The following is a 27,435-nucleotide window of genomic DNA, read 5'->3' on the forward strand; positions in this document are numbered from 1 at the left end:
AGGAACAGGCAGGACCACAAGAAGAAAAAGCAAGGGGAAGTCATCTTTAAAGGCCAAAAGGTTATATAAAACATAATAAAATACAACTGTTTCCTTTAAAATTTTTAATGGGCAGGAAATGGTATAGAATAACTGCCAAGTCACATAAATTAATGTTTTTGTTAATGTTTGTGATCCTGGAAAGAGCCCTCTATCGGTTGATGAAACTACAGGAGAGTTTTCATCACCCGCTGCCTGGGTGCATGACTGGGTGTGGGCCACGGACCCACCTTCACGTGGTCCAGAAAAAGAGGCGGCTGCCATGTCTGGCGGGCTTCAGATCTCCTTCCATCTCAGGGTTGGGCTCTGGCCTTGCTCTTGACTCATAGGGATTCTCTGGTAAAGGCCGATCTGTTTTCACTTTGGTGACCTGCAGCGGGTAAAAGAGGAGAAGCAGAGCTGAGAGGCAGGTGGAGTAGCTGTGACCATGAACACACCTCCTGGGGTCTCCCCTCTGCTCTGGCTGCCTCAGCCACTCCTCATCTATAAAGCCCTAGCAAATCACACTTAGCCCTGAATAAGCATCGAAGAAGGCCTACTTTGTGTCATTCCACATGGAAGATACGGATACGGAAGAGAGCAAGATCCACACTGTCCTCAGTGAAGGAGTCAGCCCGGAAAAGCACCCAGGCCTTCCTAGGCGGGTCACGGTGACCGAGAGACGAACGAGCGCTAGGAGAGCAAGGCCTCCGCACGGCCACTCGTCCTCGGCCTGTTGCTGAGGGGGCAACATTTACTTTCATCTGGAAGGATGAGCAGGAGCCACCAGGAAGATTAGAGAGGAAAAGACCTTCCAAGTAAACCAACAGTACACACGGAGACAGAGGGGCACGGCCTTGGGGCGGCCGAGCACAGGCTGCGCGCGGAGCGGAGGGAGAGGCAGCCCCTAAGCAAGCACGTCCTGCTGTTAGAAGTGACGCCAAGCGCCTTATTCCAGTTCACTCTCACACTCCTCGGAGGTCAACCTGCAGGTTCACTGGGGCCGCCCAGCTAACGGTGGATGGACCTGAAGTCAGATCTGCCTGCTCCAAAGCCCGTGCTCTCACCTAATGCTCGACACTGAGACACGGGAGCCAGGTGATGAACGACGACATGCAAAGATGCTTGAATTTTAACCCAACGGCAACAGGTGCCACTGGAGCAGGGAAGTACTTACTCGCGTCTGCAGGCCAGGCCGGAAGGAGCAGATGCTAGACTGGGGGGCTGAGCCAACGGGCCAGGCGAGGGTGAAGCTCGGAACTGGGGTCCCGGGGAGAGAGGAGGACGGCGCTTTACACCCACTTAAACCCACAGAAGTCTCCATCAGAAACCCAGCAGAAATTGTTCTCATTTTAAAGATGAGGAAACAGGCCCAGAGAAGCAGAAAGACAGAAGGCCATGGTTATCAGTAGTCTTGTTATCTGGTGGCCTCCTAAGCCACTCCACATACTGTGACCAGATCAATCTTCCCAGATGCACAAATTCAAACACCATCTATTGTGAACAGAGCTTTCATGGACACAATCACATAATTCTTATTATAACCACCCTCTGAGGCATAATTATCTCGAGTTCATGGAACAGGAGCAGAGATGGCTGGCTTGTCTAAGATCAAGACACAGCAAATGTCAGAGTTGGAGCTGGAACCCCAGTCTTCTGACTACAAGTCCAGAATAGTTTTTTATTTGCTTTTAAGACAGTTTTCTCATCTCTCTGCTATAATTAGAGATCACTAATGGTTCCTTACTGCTTGACAGAGTATTCCAAATGCCTCCAGCTGGCATGTGAAGCTCCTTTAAGGAATTCAAGATGTCTATGAAATAAATCTAGAAAAAGTAAAAGGACTCCTTTAAAGGACAAATTACTGGGGAAAGGACAATAAAGCAACTTCCTCTTCTGCACCACACTCAAAATAGAAAAGGAGCAGAAGCATGAGGTCAAACTAATTACTAGGTAAATGACCTTGGGCAGCTGACTTAACCTTCAATTTCCTATCTATAAAACGGAGCTAGTAGTAGCTCCTAGGGTTATTAGAGTAATATACATGAAGCGCCTCATGTATGGAACAGGTGCTCCATTAGTTATTTTCAATATTAATATTATCAGGACAATGGAATTATGGGTGAGAGAGAGCAATCCTGCCTAGGAAAGCCAGAAACTTCAAAGACAGACCTGACACCTGAGCTGAGACTGGACGAGTGAGTATGAATTCACTGGGGGCAAACAGGAGGGAAAGGCAAGCCAGTGGAACCAGAATGCACAAGTGAATGACGCTAAAATGTAGGCTTTGTCCAGCCAATTATGACCTTTCTTAGAAAGAGACCAAATACTGAACTTAAGTATAACTAAAGCTGATATTCCTCTTAAAGAAATACACTTTTGAAAAGAGTTCAGATAACAGTACCTTTTCCTTTTATAGGTTTTTAAAAATGTTATTACAAAGATTCAGGAATAAAAATGCTTTCTTAACATGATTTGTAAATTCTCCTTTCGTGAGACAGAAATGAGAAAAGGTAGTTTTCTTTATTCTATGTAAAAGTTCCACCACTTTCCAACTTAGAATTATCAACTATTTAAAATAATTTGTTCATTTGGAATTAAAATATACACACTACTATATATATAAAATAAATAACCAACAAGGACCTACTGTATAGCACAAGGAACTATACTCAATATCTTGTAATAACCTATAATGAAGTGAATGTAAAAAAAAAAAAGAATATATATATATACGTATATATATACACATATATATATATATCTCTGAATCACTTTACTGTACACCTGAAACTAACACAACATTGTAAATCAACTATATTTCAATAAAAATTTTTTTAAAATAAAAATAAATAAAATAATTTGTTTGCTGCAGCAAAGAAGGTATCCGAAGTAAAGATATGCCAGATACAAAAAAAAAAAAAAAAAAAATTGCTTAACCATTCCTCTACTTATGGCAACAAGCTTAAGACCCAACTATCCACAGATGCCACACACAAAGGGAAGGGAAAGAACATTAACTGTGGACCTATGTGCCAGGTACTATGCTGGCGATTCACACAGGCCCCTTAGCTTAATCCTCACAGAAAAACAGGGATTAATACTGGTCCCATCTTATAAATGTGGTAGGATAGGAAATGTTAAGAAATTTGCTCAAGGAACCATAGCAATTAAGTCATGAAACTAAGATTCAAATCCACTCTCAGTCTCCGTGCAAACCAGAGTTCTTCCCTCCATGCCTTGCTACCTATGCTTCCCACAGGGAACGGAGGGTGACACTGCTTAAGAAGCGGGGATGGGTCAGATCACAAAGGGCCGTGCATGTCAGGATATGGAGGGGGTGCTTTGTTTTGCAAGCAAATAGGAGTCCCCTTGAAAAGTTTTTTTTTTTTTTTAAAGGAAAGTGATATTTGACTTATTTTCCACACAGATCATGCCTATAGTGATCCAGCCTCCCCTCCCAGAAATTCATGTAGCCCAACTAAGAACTCCTGTCCAGGAAGTGGGGACAGTGAGAGGATTCAAAACAATATTCCAGGAGACGCCACAGGAATCGAGGACTGGATAAAGGAGGAAAGAGCGCAAAGTGAAGAAAAAAGACGTTCAGGTTTCTCCCTCTGAGGGTTCAACAGATGGTGGTGTCACAACTGAGACAGGAAATATGGGAGAAAGATCAGAAAAACAAGCTTTTTAAACTACAGGCATTACTTTTTTTTTTTTTTTTAAATCTCAGGTATGTTCCTGAAAAATCTGGCATAACCTCAAACCTATTTCCCCACAATAACCTCAATGTTTTCAACTGACGGTGCCCCTAACATTTTGTTTATCCTCATCTACTCCCTTCTGTTCTTCAGTTAGCTAATTAATCAAAAACAAATCTGCACACGCTGGGCGAGCTATTTAAAGGAACACTTCTATTAAATAAACTCCCTCTGGACTGTGTATAACCACTCCCTAATTAAGCTGACTGGTCAGTCTGGATTTCTCACATCAGATCCGTACTCAAAGAAGACCCATTCCGGACCACCCCCTGCCTTTCCCCACCCTTAGCGAGAGAGAGAGAGAGAGAGAGAGAGAGAGAGAGAGAGAGAGAGAGAGAGAGAGAGAGAGAGAGAGAGAGAGAGAGGGAGAGCAGCAGGAAACTGTGTTACCTTTGACAGCTCCCCCAGGTCGGGTCGCACCCAGCCCAGTTTGTCCAACACACACTCGTCAAACTTCGCCTGCTGTTTGCGACACCGACGAAATAACTGCAAGCCGGAGTAATCGATGCAGGTCCAGTATTCTGTAAAAGGCTCCGAACAGTGCTGCTTTATCTGCCTGGAAAAGAGGGCTTGATTAGGGGCAGCTCTCTGCAAAACCATGAAAAACAAAAAAGTGGGGAAAAATTTGGTGCAGACCTCATACACACAGCCTTGCTTTTTGAAAGGTACGGGAGTACTCTTACCTCACTTACAGGACAACTTGGAGAGCCTCAGGTTGAGAAACAATACGTAAAAAAAGATTTCTGAGGAATAAGACCTAATTTCTTTGTGTAGCAAAAACAAATGAATAGAAATGCCAAAAGATTGTGGTCTAAGGGGTATATATTTCACTTAGAACTCCTCACTTGGGACCTATTTATTCTTTTTAGATCCAATCTAAAGACTACCCACTTCGCAAATTTCGAAGAGGAGGCACGCTCAGAGATGGGCATGCTGACAGAAGTCAGAGGTAACAGACATTGACAAAGGAGGAGAGAGACTATAAAAAGCAAATTCACTAACTAACAAGGATCTTCTGATCCTGGGGTCAATCAGTGTAGAGGCAACCTGCCCTACACGCCTCCAAAGCTCAAAAGACTTCATTCTATTCATGCACTGAACAAAAACAGAGATTAATCCTTGTCATTAGGAAGAAAGTTAAGGGCTTCCCTGGTGGTGCAGTGGTTGAGAATCTGCCTGCTAATGCAGGAGACACAGATTCGAGCCCTGGTCTGGGAAGATCCAACATTCCGCAGAGCAACTAGGCCCATGAGCCACAACTACTGAGCCTGCGCGTCTGGAGCCTGTGCTCCGTAACAAGAGAGGCCACGATAGTGAGAGGCCCACGCACCACGATGAAGAGTGGCCCCCACTTGCCACAACTAGAGAAAGCCCTTGCACAGAAACGAAGACCCAACACAGCCAAAAATAAATAAATAAAAAATTAAAAAAAAAAAACTGTTTAAAAAAAAAGAAGAAGAAAGTTAAATTATATTTGCTCTCTGTTAAGAAGCAACATAGCCTATAATTCATTTTGTGGTCACCAGAAATGGCTGAAGAAAAACTAACTTTTGTGTATAAAAGGGATAAGCCTCCATTATTTTGCAAAATTCCCCTTCTCTCACCATTCAACTTTGCTAGTAATCAAATAAATGCAAAGTCAGACGAGAATAAAATACTGTTATTTTATGTAAAAGCCGTATTTGAGGCAGTGGAAGAAGCGTGGAGCACCTCCTTCCCCATGTGGAATAATAATGAAGTATTTGCTTGTCACACTCCAAGAATCTAGCTACACTCAACACAGGAATAGTATTTAACACGTCTCGGGAAGAACCTCGGAGGTGGCCGAAGGAAATACATAAAGAAAAACTGGCTTCCATTCCTGCTCGGTTCCCCTCTTGGGAGGCAACCAAGGGGCACCAGTTTCTTATACCTTTGCAGGTATTTTGAGTATAGCCTTGGGGGTGATGGGATGTGTTAAGAGGAAGGAAGAAGGAATGTCAAAGCCTCGGGAGCTTTTCTGGGTTACCTCTAGCCTCAACGACCTGCATTTCTGCGGTACACAAAACCGCACCCCCCTAGCCTCGACTTAAGAATCGCGACGGTGGTGAGCAACCGTGTCCAGTTGGAGTTTTGGACTCCCTCCAATATGCTGCAGCGGAAGAAAGGCTGCAAGCCATCACTCTGGTACTTAGGTCTATGTTCTGGGCTCTGTTACCCTGGCACCCACACTAACAGACAATTATCTACTAGTGCTTACAGCAAGCTACTTCAGCACCTCAGGAGCCTGTGAAATCCAAACATTTCCCACTTAAACGTGCTCCCTCTGAGTCAAAGGAAAAATACTTTGCCAAAGTTCTCTTAGAAAATAAAAAAATTTTAAAGGAACACACATTCCATCTTATTAGCAATCAAATCAATGTAAATTCAAGCAAGAGTAAAACACCATTTTGTACCTATCAAATATTTAAATAATATGCAATGCTGGAGAGGGATACCTGGATATAGGCTGAGGACAGCATAAACTGACCCAACTTCAAAAGAAATGGCAACTGTAATTCAAGAGCCATAAATCGTGTTCAAAGCCTTTTTTAAAGAATAATCTCACTGCTGGGAAATTTATGCCAAGGAATTAATTAAAAAATGAAAATGATCTCTACACAAAAGTAATCACTGCAGATTTATCCAAAACAATCAATAATGATGTTTAATAACAAAATTATGGCTGGTTTATCTACTGATAGAATATTACACAGCCATGAAAAATGATGATCATGAAGACAGAGCAACTTGAAAGAATGTTTCCAATAGTTGCAAGTGAAAAAATGAATTTTCAAATGTACACACACTATGACTTTAAGCACAAAAATATCTCTGCATGTGAACAAAGACAGCAGAAGCAAGAAAGAAGGAAAGCAGCTATTGTGCGAAGGAATTTTTTTTCCTCTAGCGTCATTGTAAGGGACATCTGTGGGTTTTGCCTAGCCAGCAGTCATTCTCTATTCTTCTGGAACATCCTTCAGATTTTCCTTTGGGGAACAACCCCTCCCTATCGCTCAGCAATGTGATTTAGATGAATCTAAGTCTCCTCCCCACTTTAGGCCTGACCACTCACAGCATTTTATCTCCTGAAACACAACTGATTCAAAGACATGCACATGAAGTTGACCAGCCAGGCCAATGAGACTCAGTCCAGGGACCACTGCTCATGCTACTGGGTGGCACTCTTTGTCTGGGTCTGCTAAGCAAGGAGCACAGCAGCTTGGACTGGCTGGTGGCCATTGCTGCTACAGCAAGGAGAGGGTCTCTTTGAAAATGAATTTGACAGAGAAAGCAGGACTAAGAAGCTGGGGGTGGGGGATAAGAGGTGAAGCAAAAAGATACCAAGTAGGTGTGAAATTATTTAAGCCCTTGAATCCAGTCCTGCCTGATGCCAGTCTTATTTCTGGACTTTACAGTGACATGAGCCAATTCCCTTTGAGTTGAGTTTCTGTCCTTTTTAATAGAGTTCTGACTAATATGGTTAAAACATTTTTCTACAATTATAATTTGGATTTTTTTTACTTATATCAAGTATAGTGGCCTACCTAAACACTTGACTCTGAACACCTTTCCTTTCCATCATAACTGTGTGTTCTGTAGTAATGATAATGATAACAATCTAGTAAATGCCACAAGCAAGCCCTGTGCTAAGCTGTTTTTATGTGCCTTTTCAAATTTCTCACAACAATCTTATGATAGGTATTACTCTACAATTTGGAAGTTGGGGTTCATGGAGATTAAAGAACTTGCCACTATTTACAATAGCCAAGACATGGAAGTGACCTAAATGTCCATTGACAGAAGAATGAATAAAGAAGATGTGGTCTATACACACACACACACACACACACACACACATACATACACACAATGGAATAGTACTCAGCCATAAAAAAGAATAAACTAATGCCATTTGCAGCTACATGGATGGACCTAGAGATTATCATACTGAGCAAGTCAGAAAGAGAAAGACAAATACCATATGATATCACTTATATGTGGAATCTAAAATATGACACAAATGAGCTTATCTACAAAATAGAAACAGACTCACAGATATACAGAACCGACTTGTAGTTGCCAAGCAGGATGGGGGAGGGAAAGATTGGGAGTTTGGGATTAGCAGATGCAAACTATTATATATAGAATGTATAAACAACAAGGTCCTACTGTATAGCACAAGGAACTATATTCAATATCCTGTGATAAACCATAATGGAAAAGAATATGAAAAAGAATATATATATGTATAACTGAATCACTTTGCTGTACAGCAGAAATTAACACATTGTAATTTAATTTAATTAATTAATTTATTTAGGCCACATGGCACGTGGGATCTTAGCTTCCCGACCAGGGATGGAACCCATGCCCCCTGCATTGGAAGCGTGGAGTCTTAACCCCTGGACCGCCAGGGAAGTCCCAACACAACACTGTAAATCAACTATACTTCAAAAAAAAAAAAGAAAAAGAATGTGCCAAATAATAAAAACAAAGAACAAAAATAACTCTCATTTACTGTGTGCTCTACTTTGGTCTATGTGATTGCAAAGCCTTCCATTCCCTACTAAAATTAATAAAATTATCCTTCCATTTAATTAGCTGGATGTTCACGGAGATACATATACCTTGATGTTGCAACCAGTGGGCACTGACGTGAAAAGATCTTACCTAAAGAAGTCCAGGGCACACTGGTTGACAAGCTTGCTTTCCTCTAAACACCGCCTCGGGTCCTTCTCTTCCCACCGGCAGAGCATGAACTCCTTGTTGGGCTTGTCGCACTGAGCTCCGTAGTGATGGGCCGCAGCTTTCAGCACAGAAGAACTGACTTTCACCTGGGGAGAGGAACAGAGGAGAAGGACCAGATTTGTACCAGGACACCACTTCCTTAACCTCACCTCATGCTGGTCAAGATAGAGGGAACAGGAAGGTAGCCCCGTTCTGACTTTGCCAAGAAAACTAAAGACAGGGGACTCTGTAATAATCCCTTACGATCTATGGTGCTTCAGAGATCACAGAGCTCTTTCACATGTATGATTTTCCACACCTTCGTAATAATCTCATCAGGCTGATATTACCATCCCCATTTTAGACATAAGGAAATGGCAGCCCTAATGGAATCCTTAGATCTTTATGAGAGAGAAAGTGGAGCTCTGAAGGAAGATGGAGGCTTCTGGGATGTACGGGGAGGAAGCAACCCTGAGGAGCACGGATGAGTCTCCTCTGCAGGAAGAAAAGTGACAGTGGGAGGATATATAAGATTCCCAGAAGATGACAGAATCACAGAAGATTAGAGACTGGAAGGGATCCGTAAGAGCATCTAGTTCAGCAAGTTATCATTAATAATAAAGTACTAAATCTGTGAATTTTTTAAAATTATAGAGTATATCCAAGGCAGCCATCCCTACAACTGTGTCAGTCTCACTCACTTGCACCCCGGCACATGTTCTTGAGAAGCACAGTGTAGCTACGGCCAGCTCACGGTACAGCCCAGAGCCTGTCTAGCAGCTGCTGCAGCAGGGGTCCTGCTAGCCTCTTTTCTGTACCACCTCTTCCTGTGCCAATACCACAATGTTTTAATTACTGTTCGTTGTCTGGGAAGACCATCCTCCTCACTATTCATCCTTTTCAAAACTGTTCTGGCTATTCTTACAGATGAACACCCTTCCTCCAATAATTTCCATTGGAACTGTACTAAGTCTAGTTATATAACAAATTAGAAAGGAAAGGGCACTGTTACAATATTGGGTCTCTACTCACATTTTATCTCAGAGTCTTTCCCTAATCATCTTAGATAAGCTAGCACCAGTGGTCACTCTATCTGTGACCACTGGAACGTAAGCTCCAAGAGGGTAGGGATTTTGTTTTCAACAGAGGTCGACTACTGTAAAGATGTCCATTCTCCCTAAGTTAAACTAATTAAGGTGATGTTTACCATGGTCCACCAAGCACCCAAAACAGCGCCCCAGCACCCAAAACAGCACCCCAGCACAAGCAGCTGTCAAGCACTCACTCTGTGCCAGCAGCAGGGGATGTAACAGTTACAAGAGAGTTAAGAATACATGAATGATGCCTTCTCATCCGGAACACAGTATGTCTCTCCATTTATTTAGCTCATTCTCACTTTCTTTGGTTAAAATTACAGTTTCCTTCATACAGGAAACTTGCATATTTCTTGTTTATTCCTCAGTATTCTCACATTTTGGATACTATCTAAATGGGACATTTTTCCCTTAGATTTTCAAGTTGGTTACTGCTTGTTTTTACACTGTATCTTCTCTGTAGCCATAGTCTACTGAACTCTTGTCAGTTCTAATAGGAAACTCAAGAGGATTAAGAGAAAAGCTTCCATTTACAAATAAAAACTGCCTCCCTTCCTCTCTGATACTTATATCTTTTTTTCCTTCTTCTTCTCTTTTCCTATCTTAATGCTCTGACCAAAACTTCCAGAATGATACAGACAAACAGCAATGGCAGTAGGCATCCTTGCCTTGTTCTAAACTTTAAAGTAGTTTGGTATGATATTGGTTGTTGGTGTCTGGGATATACTTGTCTAGATGTTCCTCATTAGGGAAGTTTCTTTCTAACCATAAATGGCTTTGTTGCACTGTTGTTTCCTCCACCAGGAAAGAATGAAATTTTCAGGTTTCTTTTTCATTAATCTATAAATGTAATGTAGAGCATTAACAGATTTTCTAAAACTGACCCATTGTACCTAGAATAAAATCTAGTTTGTCCTAGTGCATTATGCCTTAAGATACCACTGGATTTGATATGCAAATATTTACTAAGAATTTTTACATGAGAATAATTTTATAATTATTATTTTTATAATAATAAAAATTTTATAATTTCATATTTTAGGAATTTCACACAGCCTAGGTTAAATTATTAATATTTTTAATAAGATAAAAGGCAAGGAAAGATGAGGAGACAATTCACCTACACACTATAGGAAGAGAAGAATAAAGTTATGACTATGACTACTAATATTACAACTGTTCTAATTATCAAAGCAAAGGTAAATTTAGGATGTAAGTGAAATTTGCCATGACAGTTCTAATATGTTCATTTAAAAATCTGTAAAATTTTGTATTCCAGTTTTTGATAATAGTTTACTTAGGTTAATTGAGCGGTACACGTTTGCTTGCTATATTACCTGTAAAGAGCTGGGCGACTGAAAAATCAAGACGCAAACTTTTTTTAAAGCTTAATATATTTGGGCTTCCCTGGTGGCGCAGTGGTTGAGAATCTGCCTGCCAATGCAGGGGACACGGGTTCGAGCCCTGGTCTGGGAAGATCCCACATGCTGCGGAGCAACTAGGCCCGTGAGCCACAACTACTGAGCCTGCGCGTCTGGAGCCTGTGCTCCGCAACAAGAGAGGCCGTGACAGTGAGAGGCCCGCGCACCACGATGAAGAGTGGCCCCCGCTCGCTGCAACTGGAGAAAGTCCTCGCACAGAAACGAAGACCCAGCACAGCCATTAAAAAAAAAAAAAAAAAGTTACTTAAAGCTTAATATATGTAAAAAATTAAGTTAGCTACATTTATTTCCTTGTCAAATGTCTTAAAACATCTTTAAATGGCTGATTTAATTACTCCAATGCCTTCACAGCTATCACGCCCCCAAAAGCCTATGGCTTTCTTTGCTTTACTTCCCCACAAAGGTAGAGGTCTCATCTCAATCTAGGTTATGCCCATGTTGTTGAGCACATAAAACATGCCCTGTCACAGGGAAATCAAGGGTGAGAACCACTCACTGAATTTATTTCCTAAGGAAAAGGAGCAATGTGCTCAAGATGGCACAGCAAGTCAGTGGCAAGTGCAGAACTAGCACCAGAAACTGTGACCTCCAATCAGGCCTCTTCCCATTGCATCACTGAGGAGGCAAAGAACTTCAGATGTCACCGCCACCCCTCACCTGCTTCTTCACTAATACTGACAAGTTCCAACAGAAGCCACATCCTTTCACAGCTGCTTACTGTGAATACCCTCTCAGATTCATTCAGCTCCCTTTGTCTCAAAGAACACAGAATTTCAATGCCCTTCCTCATCTGTCCTCATAACAGCCTCACTGCACAGCAGGTTTAGATGGTCTGCAGGTGCGGAAACAGAGGCAGAAAAAGTCCCACAATCTACAAGCAATCTTCTAGTCCTGTTCTCTCTTCCTTAAACCAGATCTGTACCTTTTTTTTTGGTAGTACTTAATTTATACTAGATTTTGTATTTTGCTTAATTTATGTAAAGTGGAGGATGATAGTATTAGTTGATAGAACTGTTGTCAGGGTGAACACACATTAAAAATATGAAGAACAGTGCCTAGCACATAGAAGCACATCATAAATATTGGCCATTTTTACTCAAAATCGTTAATGTGTACAAGGAATTTCCTGCCCAAAGCTTCTGACTATTTTTCCATAGGCATGTGTCATAACTCCAAGGTCAATGAGGTCCAAAATGGGTTTAACTTGCTTCTCAAACCCACTCCTTCTGGCTTCCCCAGTTGTGTCAAGTTGCAAATCTGACACCGATTCCTCAACCTTTCCTGCCTCTGATATCTAAGTCATTGCTAAGTTGGATCAATTCTAGATAAGTGCGTTATTTCCTCTCTGTAAGCACAGTCACCAATCATGCTGGGGTCAATAATATCTTCCTCAGTTATTGGTTTCCTGCTTTTCTTATTCCTCTCTTCCAACCATTCTTCACAGAGCTGCTGTCCTAAAAGACAATTCTTATTTTACTCTGTTATTTTTTTTTTTTTTAAAGAAATTCACGTTCTTTTATTTATTTATTTGTTTATTTATGACTGTGCTGAGTCTTCATCTCTGTGCGAGGGCTCTCTCCAGTTGCGGCAAGTGGGGACCACTCTTCATCGCGGTGCGCAGGCCTCTCACCATCGCGGCCTCTCTTGTTGCAGAGCACAGGCTCCAGACGCGCAGGCTCAGCAATTGTGGCTCACGGGCCTAGCCGCTCCGCGGCATGTGGGATCTTCCCATACCAGGGCTCGAACCCGTGTCCCCTGCATTGGCAGGCAGATTCTCAACCACTGCGCCACCAGGGAAGCCCCCTACTCTGTTATTAAAACAAATTAGCAACAAAACCCTTGAAGGATTCAGGCTTAACAGCAGAATAAGGCCTAAGTTTCTACTTAAGTATTCAAACCCTTCGGATTCCAACTATCCTTCCGGCCTTCTCACCCACCAGACTTTAAAAAGGTACTGTCTGTCCTCTAGGACACTGAACTCACTGTTCCCGGAACCCATTTTGGGCCTCACCTGCTTACTTTTGCTCAGATCCTGCCTTGTTTAGAAAGTTCTTCTCTCCATCTCTGCCTGTAAATGCCATTCTTCAAATGACATTTAGCCAAGTCTTACATTATACCCAAGAAGTGCTTTCTCTGTTCCCTTCATAGCCTCAGAGAATTATACAGCTGGAATCACTTCATCTTACAAATAAAATAACTGTGTCTGCAAATGGGAAAAGTGACTCATCGAGGTAACCGAATAGTTAGGCCTAGAATTTAGATACAACTTCAAATCCTACCCTCTTTTCTTAAACCATGTCTGCCCCTCTTCTGTAGCATTTAATCATACTTTGTTTTGTATTTTAGCTATTTATGTAATTATCTGTTTCTCAATTCAACTGTGTGAATTCTAAAGGCAAATTTATTCCAGAAATAGAACACGTGCAAGAAGCAGAACCTCAGATGACTGTTGAATCAAATTAAAGTGCCAATGAAAAATACAGCAACTCAAAGTCTCAACCCAGCTTTACAGTCCGGCAAGAAACAAACTGACTGCTGGCAGTACCCACACGTCCCCACCCCCAACTTTTAGTACACGTCACTTTATTATAATAATTAAAATAATATAATAATAGTTGCCATTCTCACAGGCATATAAGATGAAGTGAAATAATGCAGGTAAAACACTTAACACAGGGCCTGGGATATAATTTTTGGTATGTAATTTTTCATCTTCCCCTCCCTCTCCTCCAGTGTAGCCTCATTATCCAGTCCTGTCCTGGCACTTTTTTGCCTGAAAATCTTCCACCTCTCCCCACCACCTCATTTACAGGATGAAGTCCAAACTGCTCAGTCTGGCCTTGTGAAAGTCGCTTCCAGCCCTGCCTCAGCCCAAGGTACCTCTCCCGGCTCAGCAACTGTTGCTTTCCACCAACAAAAGAGTCATGTCAAAAAGCAAAACACAAAATACAAAAGGTTCTGCTAAGCCTTCTCGCTCTTTTGAGCTTTTGCCCGTAATATGGTAGTTTAAAAGCATGGGTTTTAAAATCAAACCTGGGTTCACATTCCAGCTCTACCGTGTGTCCCTGGGCAAATCACTTCTCTCAGGACCTGTTTCCTTATCTATAACATGGTGAGATCAATTATACCCTTCCTTACAGTGTTGCTGGAAGGACCCTATGAATTAATGTCTGTAATTAGCATCCTGCCTGACATCTAGAAAAGGCCTCATCATGTTTGCTGTAATTAGTATTATCGGTCTTCACTTCTCATAGCGCTAACTACACTGTACTGTAATTCCCTCTTTATGTTTCTGTCTCCCTATTAGATTATAAACTCTATGAGGACAGGGATTATCTCTCTCATTTTCCAGTGTATGTGCATATGGTAATTATTCAAATGAGAGTCTTGAATAAATGAATGCTTTAAATGTCCTATTACCAAACACTTTCCCAGGTTGTTAGCAAATTCACTCCCCAATATCATCTCCTTTTTCTGCGGCTTCCTAGCTCCACTCCAATGCACTCTGCACCGACGATGCTACTTTCAGGTGACTGACTGCCTCTCTCCCTCGACTGGAGCGCCCGGGGTTGTACACTCACTTCGCAAGGAGGTCTGAGTATTAAGTGACATGAAGTAAGTAAAGTGACCCTGGTTGGTGCTTAATAAAAAGTACTATTATTCACGTAAAGGAGACGCAGGTTGCTGCGGGGAAGGGGAGGAGAGTTCTCGAGCTACTGAGGGATGGGTCTCCCCGAGCTGACGAGGAGGCGTCCGAGGGTCAACCTGTGTAAGTGTTGGGGGCATGGGGTGGGGATGGGGGATCCGGGGCCCAGGGTCCGCGGAATGCAAGCAGGGCTGGGCCCAGGCCCGGGAAGCTGTAGCCCTGTGCCCCGCTTGCCTATCCTCCGGACGAGCCTCACCTCCTGCACTTTCAGGTCCTCCAGAGTGGGCAGCTCCACTATCCCGGGCATGATGGCGGTAGCCCCGACCCCGAGGAGGTGCCCGCTGCCGCGGCACCCACGTCTCCTTGAACTCCCCTTCCGACTGCCGTGGGCCACGTAACGTCTGCGCATGCGCAGCGGCGGCACGCAGGCGCACTGCTCTGCCCAACAGCGAGCCATAGAGCATGCGCAGAGCCAGGAAGTTCCGTGGACCCTGGGGGCGGGGCTTCGCCTCGGTTCCGCCTATCCCTCCTGGTTGTCATAGTGAGGCGGAATACACTGAGACTCTGGTCTACCAACGGCTGCAGGCTAGAGGCAGGCACCATGGAGTACACGGGAAGCCAATATATTGGGGAATTTGTAGATGGGAGGTAAGGACCTCGTTTGATTCACTATGTCTTGAACATCCGTGACTGGGAAAAGCCGGCGGTCTTTTTGCCTCTGCAAAGGACTTTGTACCAGACACGTTCACAAACTTTATCCCTTTTAAACTTCAGGACAACCCTTTCAGATAGGAATGTTTATTCCCATTTTACAGTTCAGGAAAATGAGATCCAGAGAAGTGAAGTAACTTGCTCAAGGACGCATATCTAATAAACAGCAGAGCTGAGATACATCCATTCCATGTATACCCGTATATATGTGTGTTTGCTAAATGCCAGTCTTAGATATAGGGATAAGAATATTAAAAATATCAAGATCCTTGCTCTTGTGAAGCTTATCGTCTAGTTGGTATACTGCCAACAAACAGATATATGAGAAGATAATTTCAGATAGTGGCTTTGCTTGAATATTTCCCTCCTCATAGCAACCCTAAGAGATAGATATAATCATCCCCATTATACGGATGGGAAAAGTGAGGCACAAGGTAATTATGTAATGTGCTCAAAGTCACCTTGTTGGCATTTGGCAGAGCAGAGATGAAAACCAGATCTGACTTCAGAGCCCATGTGCTTTCTACTATAGACCCCTGCTGCTGAGCCCCTGTAGAGGATGCATCTAGTTGGAGCAGTCCTGGAAGACTTCATGGCGGAGACAATATTTGAAATGGGCCCTGAAGGTTGGGTAGGATCTAGGTGGGTGGAGATGCAAGGTGAAGAATGTTTCCAGGCAAAGGGAATAGCATGAGCAATAGCTCAGAGGGCTTATAAGGGAAAGAGCAGGCAGTTCAGTTTGGTTGGAGTGTAGAATGTGCCTGGAGGAGAGTGGGAGCCCAAGCTAGACAGGGGGCTGTGCTCTTACGTAGAGAGATTTGAATACCATGCACAATTCTGTGGGTGGGAAGAGCCACTGTTAGACCCTTGGTAGTGCTGGGCATTAGGAAATCTAATTTATTTCATCTCTGTATCCCTCCTCATAGTACATCTGTCTGGCACACACTCAGTTAATGTTAGCCACATGAATGAATAAGAGAATGAATGGATGAATAATATTTGAGATATGGTTATCATATCCTTGTTAAGGATTGATGTCTTCATTATAAAGTAGCTCTCTTTGTTCTTTCTAATTTACTTTGAATTTGAAATGAAGGCATTTCAGGACTTCCCTGGTGGTCCAGTGGTTAAGACTCCGCACTCCCATGCAGGGGGCGTGGGTTCGATCCCTGGTGGGGCAACTAAGATCCCACATGTTGCATGGTACGGCCAAAAAAATACGTCTATAAAATGAAGGCTTTCCACCTTGAATGAATAAAAGAAAAAACGGAAGGGAAGGAGAGGGAGAGGAGGAAGGGAAGGATGGAAAGAGGGACGGAGGGAGGCAGAGTGGAGGTGGGGAGATCAGGTCAGAGCCCATTGCCACTGTCTCGGTAAGAGGCACCAGGTCTCTGGGCCAAGGCAGAGGCAGTGGGGCTGCAGGAAAGAGAAAAATGTAGAAGTTGGGCGATTTCATTGCCAGGACTTGGCAACTGATTGGCTCCTGGTCCCATTCAGAGACTGCTTCCAATCCCAGCCCAGAGCCCACCTCCAGGCTTTGAACCTGGAGGATTCGGCTGCTTTGGCGGAGGAGAGGATGAGTTCTGTTTGGGGTGGGCTGGAGATGTCTGTAGATGGTATGAATAATAGTGTCCAATTCGCAGTAAAAAAAAAAAAAAAAAAAAAAGAGGGGAGTTGCCAAATCTCAGAGAAGGGTTTAGACGGAGACTATGTTTAGAAATGACAGATGTGATCTCAAGCAAAGAGGTAGAGGAAAGAAGAAGAGGAGGGACTTCCCCGGTGGTCCAGTGGTTAAGAATCGCCTTACAATGCAGGGGACGTGGGTTCGATTCCTGGTCAGGGAACTAAGATCCCACGTGCCGCGGGGCAACTAAGCCCGCGTGCCACAACTACTGAGCTGCACGCCTCAACTAGAGAGCCTGCGCGGAGCAAACTACAGAACCCACGCACTCTGGAACCGGGTGCCACAACTACAGAGCCCACGTGCCCTGGAGCCCACACACCACAACTAGAGAGAAGCCCACGCACTAGTAACGAAAGACCTCGCATGCCTCAACGAAGATCCCACGTGCCACAACTAAGACCCAATGCAGCCAAAAAAAAAAAATTTAAAGAAATAAAAAAGAAGAAGAGGAGTTCTCTTTCCTTCTGTGTCTTGCAGCAAAGTAAAAGCAAAATAGTTTTTAAGCTCTTCTGTACGTCAGGCATTCTATTATAGTTTCATAGCCATTAACGCAACAACTTTGCAGGGTGTCATCATTATCCCTATTTTACAGATGAGAAACTCAGGCTTAGAAAGGTGGAGGTCACACAAGGTCACACAGGCATGGAGAGGTGGAGCCAGGTCTGGACTCCAGGCCTGTCCGGCTCAGAAGCTGTGCCTTAACCACAGTGCTCTCCTGCTTGGGGCCTCTGTCACAGCAGCAACTTCTGTCATCCACTCAGGAAGTCCACTGGCCCTTCTGTTTCCTTCGTTCCTTACTTAGTAGATGTTCAGGAGCACCTATTTAAGAAGAAACATCAGAAACTAACACACCATTGTAAAGCAATTATACTCCAATAAAAATGTTTAAAAAAAAAAAAAAAAAGAAACATGATTCTAGGAGCTGAGGATACCAAGGTCTTCCTCTCAAGAAGCTTTGATTAAATAGAGGAGATGAAGTATACAATTACGATGCAAGGCAGGAAGTGCAAGGCGTCCAACGGAGGTACAAACAAAACCAAAAAGAAGTTCAGAGTTAGGAGAGGTAAATACCAGCTAGTGGGGAAGAATGGAGAAGGAATGAAGGAATGAATGAAAGCATATTTCTTAAGCACTCAGTATATGTCAGGCCTTTACTAGGAAAACTGTTACCAGTATCTGGGTTAATCTTGGGCATTAATCTCAGCCATTTCACACGTGAAGTAAGTGGTCCAGCTGGTTCCCTGCCCCGTGCTCAGGTAGGGGCCTGTCTTCTCCTGCAAGGCACTGACCACGCATTATATAATTGCTAAACTGTGTCTCCCACTGAACTGTGAGCCCCCCGAGGACAAGGACTGCATCTACCTTGATCACTGTTGTGTCTGTAGTATTGTATCCAACAGACTAGACTCAGCAAGGCACCTGGCATATAGCAGGTGTTCTGTAAATATTTCTTGGAAAAAAGGAAGGAACAAAGGAAGGAAGGAAAACAGAGAGGTTTAGGAAAGTCTCCAAGATGATACATCTAGGGCATGGTGAAGTAGGATTCAAATTCCTGTTTCCTATCTAAATTTCATACTTTTCCCAGTTTCCTACTTATGGCGCAATGGGCAGGGGAAGGCTGGTTGTGGGGGACGGAGAAGACCCAGCATCAGCTACCAGGAAACCTGGCCCCCATCTCTGCTTCACAGTGTTTACTGAGTGGCTTTGGACGCATTTTTCCCCTATCTGGGCCTCCCAAGGGGGGCTTCCAGGGGCAGTGTGAACTCCAGGACAGTCCCTACCTGAGAGAGAGGGAGAACAAATAGACCAAACCCTGCATCCCCTTCAACACACAGCCCCTCTTACTTTTGAGCTTTGAGGGAAACAAACATTTTGTTTCTGAGCAGAATATTGCTGGGACAGTAACGTCCGAGGACCCTGAGGTTCCTGCTGGCTCTCCTGCACCCGCCAGCTCTGATGCTCCAGCTGCCATGGGGGCTCAGTGACTTCCCTTTGTCCTTACAGGATGGAGGGGGAAGCCGAATACATCCTCCCTACCGAAACAAAATATGTTGGGGAAATGAAGGACGGCATGTTTCATGGCCAAGGAACCTTGTACTTCCCCAGTGGGAGCCGATACGATGCCATTTGGGAGAAAGGATTGGTCGTAAAGGTAATCAGCTGGGGAGGGAGTCTGCAGAAGGGAAAGCCTCAGACAGGAAGAGCCCCCCTGACACACACCCTGCCCTCCCCCTCTGCTGCTCTCTTCTCCCTCCTCTTGATCTTCAGGGCTCTGGAATCCTCTCCCTGTGGATCCAGAAGGGCTCCTGGACAGGCCATGATGAGTTTGAATCCTATTATGCCACCAAATGTGTGACCTTGGGCCCATGACCTCCCCTTTCTGAGACTCATGTTTCTTGTCTATAAACTGGGACAGTGGTTGTATTAGTATCATATTGCTGCTGTAACAAATTACTATAAACTCAGTGCCTTCAAACAACAGAAACTTATTATCTTATGATTCTGGACATCAGAAGTCTACAATAGGTCAGCAGGGCTGCATTCCTTCTAGAGGCTCTGTGGGAGGATCCACTTCCTTGCCTTTTCCAGCTTCTATAAGTTGCCTGCATTCCTTGGCTCATGGCCATGCATCCCTCTGACCTTCACTTCCATCATCACATCTCCTCTCCCTCTGCTTTTATCATCACCTCGTCTTCTCTCACTCTGACCCTCTTGCCTCCCTCTTATAAGGACCCCTGTGATTACACTGGGCCCACCTAGATAATCCAGGATAATCTCCCCACTTCAAGATCCTTGACTTAATCACATCTGCAAAGTCCCTTTTGCCATGTAAAGTTAACACATTCATAGGTTCAATGATTAGACGTGGACATCTTTGGGGGACCAGGATTCCACCGGCCACGAGAGTACCAGGCATCTCCTAGGACGGTTATGAGAATAAATGAGGCAATATATGTGAGCAGTCTGCTCAGTACCTGGCACACAGTAGGCACTCAGTAAGTGTTAACTCCACCTTTACTATCATGAGAAATCATCTAAGTCAGGAGTTCTTAGCCTGGGATTTGTGGGCCACAAGTAGAATTCAGGGAGTCAATGAAATCTCCCAATTTATTTACAAAAGCTTCTGTGTACATGTGACTATAATTTCTCCAGGAAAAGGATCTATAACTTTCATGGGATTATGGGTGTGTACAGGGGCTGGCTCATGACCTAAAAAAAGGTTAAGAAACACTCCTCGCTTTACAGCTTGGAGAATCTAAGCCCCAGGAAGGGGATGTGACTTACCCAAGGTCACCCAGTGAATTAATAGTATTGGAATTTCCACCCATGTTTCCTGATGCCCAGGCCAATGCGATGTCTACATCCTGAGGCTTCCTTTAGCACTAAGGCAGCAAAAGCTGAATGTACATGTTTGGACAAAGAGCCATGACTGAGGGCTCTGAACTTTCAAGCCATAAGAATAATAGTAACATTTATTGACTGTTTACTATATGCCAGCCCTATGTTAAATGCTTTTCATGTACTATCTCACTGACTCTCACTGAATCAATCCTATTAAATATACAGCATTATTTTCCAATTGGACGAAGGAGGAAACCGAGGGCTACCGAGGATAGGTCATCTGCCCAAGGTCACACAGTGAGTTGCGTATTTTGGGTGCCAGGACTTCATAACCACTCCTCCTAATCACCGCAGCTGTAATAGCTGTGATAGTTATCCCTTCTTTTCTATGGCGATGAAAAAGCCACCCCTTCCCTTGACTTTCGTCCTTCTTGGTGAGTGGGCTGTGGGTTCCTCAGACCTGTGTGTGTGCTCCTTATCTTCCAGGGCACGTACACCTTCTCAGACGGGCTGCAGTATGATGCTGAGAACTGGCATTACTGTGACAGCTACGATCGGAGGTTTTACACTGAGATCTGCTATGGCTTGAAGCCTGCAGGTACCCAGGCACCCTTCTTTCCCTTCACACCCAAACGGAGAGGAAGGTGAAAAACGGTTCTAAATAAATGGGCTGTGGCCCATTGAAGTAACCCACCCAAAGGAGTGTAGTATGGAGCAGGGTCGCAGAATGCAGACGCGCCAGGTTCTAGAATCAGAAAGGCCAGTCCTCAAATCTCAGCTCCCCTGTACCAGCCGGAGACCAAGGGCAGTGCCTCCACCTTTCTGTGCCTCAGTTTTTCCCCTGCAAAATGGGACAATAGCATCATTTACCCCACGTGTCTCGTAAATAAGATCACTCGTATAAAGTGTTTACAACAGTGTCTTGCACGCGCAGTAGGTGCACAGTACCTCTCAGCTGCTGTTATTCATCGGATCAGCTGTAGCACCGACGTGGAACAGCACCGATGGAGCGTGTGCTCTGTGCATCGGGTGCCGGGTGAGGCCCTCTATGATCCCTGTCTCATAGAATCTCCAGATGACCCTGCCATGTCTGCCTTCCTAGTCCCATGTCACAGAGGAGGAAGCTGAGTCCACGTAGTCCAAACACGTGTCCAGTGGCAGAGCTCCCACGGGAGCCCATGTCTTCCTCTCTGAGGTCCCCTGCATCACGCTATGTCCCTTCAAAAATCGAGTTCCATCACAGAGGGCGACATCAGGGCTAGAGTCTGGATTCTGGCAGCTTAAGGGGCTCATCCTGTGTTTGTGAGACTCGTGTGAGGTCAGCTGAACCTCAAGAGGCTAGATTTCAGCACAGCCCAGACAACATATCCAAATGTGGGAAAATGACGTTGCAAACTGTAAAAAAAAAAAAACCCTAACATGAGATAATGTGGTGTAGTTGACAGAGCAGAGAGCTGGAAGGTCAGGGTTGGAGTCCTAGCATTTCCCCCCCCCAGTAGCTGGATGAGCCTGGGCAGCTCAACCTCCCTGAGGACAGAAACCTCCAGAAAGCACTCAGGGTCAGAGTCAGTCAGTGCAAACCCTGGCTTTGTGACCTGGATCAGATAGTGGACCCGGTGAGACTCCTTCTCTCCCTTTGCTTTCCTGACACCTCACTCTCCCACTTTCTTTCTATCCCGTCTCCTTTGCAGCTCCTCCTCCCCTTAATTATTAATTTTGGGCTTCCCCACGGCTCTCTGGCTTAGGCCCTCTTCTGTCATCATTCTGTGCCTTCTTCCTACAAGTTGATTCACTTTTAAGCCTTCATTTAATTGAAATCAAAATCCCTAAGTCTCAGATTCCTGCATCCAGCTTCCCCAACACCTACGTTTGGTTGTCCCTCAATTTGCACTGAGTTCATTACCTTCCTCACCAGCTACCTCTCCCCCAAGGATTGCTCCCCCAGAGACTGTCACTCCCCCCCACCCCCAGCCGAGATAAGCCTAATCCTGCCTCCTCCTACCGCTGTGTGCAATCCATCACCTAGTCCTACGGATTCTGCCTCTAAAATATATCCATTTGTTCATTAAACAAATATTTACCAAGCACCGCCATGTGCCAAGTTGAGTTTCTTCATCCTCTCTGACGCTGCCCTATTCCAGACCTCCATCCTCTACCCTTCTTTACCTGATCTCCTGAGATCCACGCTTGACCCCCTCTGGGCCATTCTCCACTCTGTGGTCACTTTCATCTTTGGAAACCGTGAATCTGATTGCCACCAGCCCTTCAGTGCCTCCTCACTACCCTGAAGATAAGGTTCCACACTCTTAAAATGAGCCGCGTTCTCTGGCTCTTGTGAGGTCCCCAGCCTCATCCCTCACTCCCTACCCTTCTCATATGTACTCTCTGCTCCTCCAAGAGACCGTGCTCTTGCCTTTCCCTCTGCCTGGAATGCTCTAACCCTCTCACTTCACCCAAATAACTCCTTCCCACCCTTCAGGTCTTAGCTTAATGCCCCTTTCCTGGGACCCTTCCCTGAATTCCCTGACTAGGCAAGTGCTCCCCATGAGAAATCACAGAGCAGCCGTGATCCACTCCCCCAGCTCTGTCGTGAGCATCTCTCAGGAGGAGCCGACTGTGAGCTCCTCGAGAGCAAAGGCTCCGTGTCCGCAGTGCTTAGCACATTGCCTGGCACATACGAGGTGCTCAGTAAAGAGTTATTACCAAACAGGGACAATAATATTGACATCACAGTAGGAGGTGATGGGCGCACTTAGGGTAGTTACAGCAATGATGTTCACAGACGTTCCCTGAGCACCTGCTCTGTGGCAGACATTGGCTGGGCCCCGGGGGACAGGGAGCTTCGAGGACACAGTCTCTGCCTTCAAATAGCTGCCAGTCTGGATGCCACTGGAGAGCCTTGTAAATGGCTCCCCTTGGCTTAGCGATGACTTTGTCATGAGCTTTTCACCCCAGCTGAGGCCTGTAGGCAAAGAGCTCCTGGCCTCAGGCCCTCAGCTCTCAAGCACAGCTTAGGTTTTGCCAAAGCTGCGTCTCTGCCAGTCTTGAGGCAGCGCACAACCTTCCTGCCGCCACGCCTTCTCCTCCAGCGGCTCCTGGCTCAGCAGCTTTATCCTTAGTACGCACTTCCTTCCCGAGTCCCTCGGCACTCTGCTCACCTCTCCAAAAGCCCCCTCTCAGCCTCGGTGGCAGGCATTGTTAGGGCCGGGAGGGTGGGGGGAGGGTTAAGGCTGCCCTTCTCCTCTCTGGGCATCCATGAGATGGGCTTTGGCAGGAGGCTTCGGGGAGAGAACGGCTGTGAAGCGCTTGGCGTGGAGCGTGCCCTCAGTAACCGTCAGCCAATAGTGTACCTGCTTATCCTCGTCAGCCAACCTCAGAGCACCGCTGTGTGCGGGACCCCGAGCTGAGAGCGTGGCGCTGCGCTCGGCAGGCATCCAGCCCTCAGTCCAGAGGACAGGGAATTACAGACCCACTAGTAGAAGGAAACCAAGAAGTTACTTATTCCAACCTTATCTCCTTTCCTCAGGCCTCAGCATCCGAGAGAGACAACACACAGGGGTTATGACCTTAAAGGTACACCGACTCCTTTTTCCCTCCCGGTGGTTCCAATGTCCCCGGTCCTGGGAGGCGGTGCCCAGGCCCTCTCCTCCCCTGATATCAGCAGCTTAATGTATAGGCTACAGAGCTCAGTATCTAACCTTGGGCAAGTTATTTGACCTCTCTGAGCCTCAGTTTTCTTATCTGTAAAATGGGACCACAGGGTTGCTATGAGGATTAAGCGAAATAGTAGGAGTCAAGCACTTAGCACGATGCCTGGCAGCTATTTTGGTAGTTTTGGTCAGGGTTCTTCGTCACCTGATCCTTGCCCACCTGACCCGTTTCTTTCCTGCTGTTTTCCTTACACACACCCTGTTCCGCAAGGCTTCCTGAGCGAGGCATGAAGGCTCATGTCTTGTGGCCTTTGCTCACAACTTGAGTGCCATTCCTCTCCCAGACAATGCCTTTCTAGCTATGTGGCCGACTCTGACACATCCTCAGGGTCTCTCTGATTCCAGAACCTGTGCCCTTTTCATGGTATCCCTAGAAATAGAGGATGGGGTCAAGGGAAGAAGATAGGGGGATGTCCACGTCTAATCATGAATGTGTTATGTGTTATGAATGAATGTGTTAACCTATGAATGTGTTAACTTTACATGGCAAAAGGGACTTTGCAGATGTGATTAAGTCAAGGATCTTGAAGTGGGGAGGTTATCCTGGATTATCTAGGTGGGCCCAGTGTAATCACAGGGGTCCTTATAAGAGGGAGGCAAGAGGGTTAGAGTGAGAGAAGACGAGGTGATGATAAAAGCAGAGGGAGAGGAGATGTGATGATGGAAGTGAAGGTCAGAGGGATGCATGGCCATGAGCCAAGGAATGCAAGCAACTTAGTTTCCCAGACCCTACTTATGGAGCCATTTTCAGGAAGTCCCTCTGGGGCCCTGTTTGTGGTGCTTTTGCTCTGTACCCTGATAGGGAGTGTGTGGTCTAGGAATGGGGCTGGATTGTCACATGAGCAACCAGCCAAAAGTGGACTTTAGGTTGAGACTGGGTTTGGCCTTGGTGGTGAGTTAATGATCCATGATATCCTTTCAAGGTATCTCTCAACTCACCAATATGGACCCGCCTAGAAAAATCCCTCCAGGCTGTTATGACTGCGGAGACGGCTTCTATAACCCGACCACGAGGATTGTCAAGGACTATAAGAATCGCTTTCTGAGAAATGCAGGTATGTGGCACATGTTTTCTCTTCTCTCATCACACATAGGTTTGGTCTATGGCCATACCACCCTGAACGTGCCCAATCTCGTCTGATCACATGTAGGTTTGTGCACACGTGTGCACACACATGCATGCATTTAGCGAGAAAGAAGCTTTTGCCAATAATTGATTGTCCGAAAATTGACAAAAATTGATTGTCTGAATGTTTCACTCTTTGGAATTCTCATGGCTGACAAGTCTATACTTAGTCACAGAGTAGGGCAGAGGACATTAGTGGTCTAACTGTGACAGCACATAAGTGTAGCACTGAAAGGATTCAAGTACTTATCTTTGCCTGCTTCCCTGCAGCTAATAAGTGCCTGCTGTATGCTAGACACTCTGCTTGGTCTCGGCACCAAAGCTAGCCACAAACCCCTTCCTCGTGGAGCTTATGTTTGGCAAATAGCAGACAAGTACTATGAACAGTTAATTACATCATGGAATAAGCATAATGAAAGGGAAAAACATGGCCCTAAATGGTGGTGGGGGGTAGTGGAGATGGGAATGGGGTCCCAGAGAGGTGAGAGTGATGCCGTGGGAGCACAAAGAAGTGGTATCTAATCCAGAACTGGAAATTCCGAGAAGGATTCAAGAAGGAAATAGCTAACCTGAGACCCAAAAAATGATGCGGAGTTGACCCTAAGTTGTGGGGAGAGGTTTTTCAGCCAGAGGAACCAACACAGGTAAAGGCCTGGAAAGTGAGTGATGCCATGTGGTCCAAGATGACTGCTGGCCCCTCAGCCTGGGGAGTACCTTGGAGGATCCAGAACCTCAGTTTGGTGAGTGAACACAAGCTGATCAGACTGAGAAGGACTGACTTACAGTGACCAAACTTGCAAGAGGTCAATGTACAAATAAGAACAAGAACATTTTCCTTTAACACTGTGATTCCTAACCCTTCTCTTTTCTAGAGTCATAATCCCACTAGGAATAACCAAAACTAAGGACCCTCTTCGTAGAAAAATACCCACATATGCACACACACAAATATATATGTGCACACACACACATACACACACACACACACACACATATATGCATTTTGCTTATAGTCTTAAGGGGTTGATGGTTCCCCTAAAGACCCAGGTCAAGAAACCCTACTGTGTAATGAGAAAGAAACTGCCAGGTAGACCAGAAGGCCTGGGTTGGCTGCTGAGTGTCTCCACTCCCTGTAGGGAAATTTACTCAGTAATTCAATGATGATCAGAAAGTTGCCTTGCGGTGCTGGAATAAGTGCAAAGGGAATCGTCAGCTGATGTTGTGGCTGAATCCTGGAGCTGAGATACCCCTCGCCCACTGGGTGCTCCTGGGGGAACATGGCAAATGCTTGTGTTCCAAGTCCCTGGCACTTTTCTCTGACTTCTCATCTTCCATTAACAGAGTGTACTATATAGAACACTAATTCTGCTGGATATAAATAGGCTCCCATGAAGTTTCTTGATCAAATCAACTAAGGAGATACTGAGTTAAGTAATACTAAACAGTTTTACTTATTGAAGGGCTTCTCAGGACCTTTTAAATGCTGGTATACTTTGTAGTTTTCCTTCCCGGCACTTATTTCAACTGTAATTAAATACTCACTTGTGTAATGAATTGCTTACTGTCTGCCTCTCCCACTAGACGGTAAGGTCCTTGAGAGCAGGGACTCTGTCTGTCTTGTCTCCACTTGTACCTGTCCAGTGTCCAGTCAGAAAAACAAAGAATTTAATATCAGGAAATTGGTTAAGTAAGTACTGGAGAGCTGAAAAATCAAAAGGAAGACATTGAGGTGACAGAGAAAGTAACTGCAGGAAGCAGCTACCACCTCAAAACTGGGGGCGGGGGGGAAGCAAGAGATTGGGTTATTAGAATGTAGATTGATAGAGGCCCCCCCAACCAGGAGCTGCATCCCAGACTTGTGAGGAGGGGGCGCTGCCCAGGAGGGCCTCTGGAGAGACAGCACAGTGACGCTGATTCTAGGAGCGTGGGGAAAGCTGGAAACTGGAAGCGAAAGGCCACTGCTGAGACACTGACCAGAGCAACAAGCAAAACAGGAAAGAGCGTGTCCCCTCCCCCTCTGTCTGCCTCGAAGCACCTGACTGGGGGCCAGCTGGCAAAGGGGAAATATCCTCCACGTGGTCCCAGTCCCAGCATCGCCAAGCAGAGTGTAGAAAGGTAGGTCTGGAGTTGAGAGTCAGTTGCTTCATAACTG

At 45.2% G+C, this 27,435-nt stretch overlaps 2 protein-coding genes across 4 annotated transcripts in view; one reads left to right on the plus strand and one right to left on the minus strand.

Annotated features, from left to right (window-relative positions):
- Nucleotides 1–89: 89 nt before the first annotated feature.
- On the minus strand, nucleotides 90–15,122 carry NDUFA8 (NADH:ubiquinone oxidoreductase subunit A8). The gene is made up of 4 exons (XM_082402297.1): nucleotides 14,967–15,122; nucleotides 8,472–8,635; nucleotides 4,170–4,335; nucleotides 90–409 (listed from the first exon to the last, which is right to left on the minus strand). Exons 1-4 carry the CDS (start codon nucleotides 15,117–15,119, stop codon nucleotides 272–274), a joined length of 621 nt encoding a protein of 206 aa, XP_082258423.1. The 5' UTR covers nucleotides 15,120–15,122; the 3' UTR covers nucleotides 90–271.
- Nucleotides 15,114–27,435, plus strand: part of MORN5 (MORN repeat containing 5) — a 33,793-nt gene continuing 21,471 nt past the window's right edge. The window contains exons 1-5 of one of the 3 annotated variants that reach the window (XM_082402304.1): nucleotides 15,224–15,358; nucleotides 19,110–19,257; nucleotides 20,934–21,045; nucleotides 23,974–24,020; nucleotides 25,081–25,212. In XM_082402304.1, coding sequence (XP_082258430.1) covers nucleotides 15,312–15,358; nucleotides 19,110–19,257; nucleotides 20,934–21,045; nucleotides 23,974–24,020; nucleotides 25,081–25,203 — 477 coding nt within the window. In that variant the 5' untranslated portion in view covers nucleotides 15,224–15,311 and the 3' untranslated portion in view covers nucleotides 25,204–25,212. Of the gene's footprint in view, nucleotides 15,359–19,109; nucleotides 19,258–20,933; nucleotides 21,046–23,973; nucleotides 24,021–25,080; nucleotides 25,213–27,435 lie in introns of all 3 variants that reach the window. The other 2 variants (XM_082402302.1, XM_082402303.1) reach the window with 2 other exon arrangements.

Source organism: Balaenoptera borealis, assembly GCF_965194805.1.
Source record: "Balaenoptera borealis genome assembly, chromosome: 8".
NCBI classification, from domain to species: Eukaryota; Metazoa; Chordata; class Mammalia; order Artiodactyla; family Balaenopteridae; genus Balaenoptera; species Balaenoptera borealis.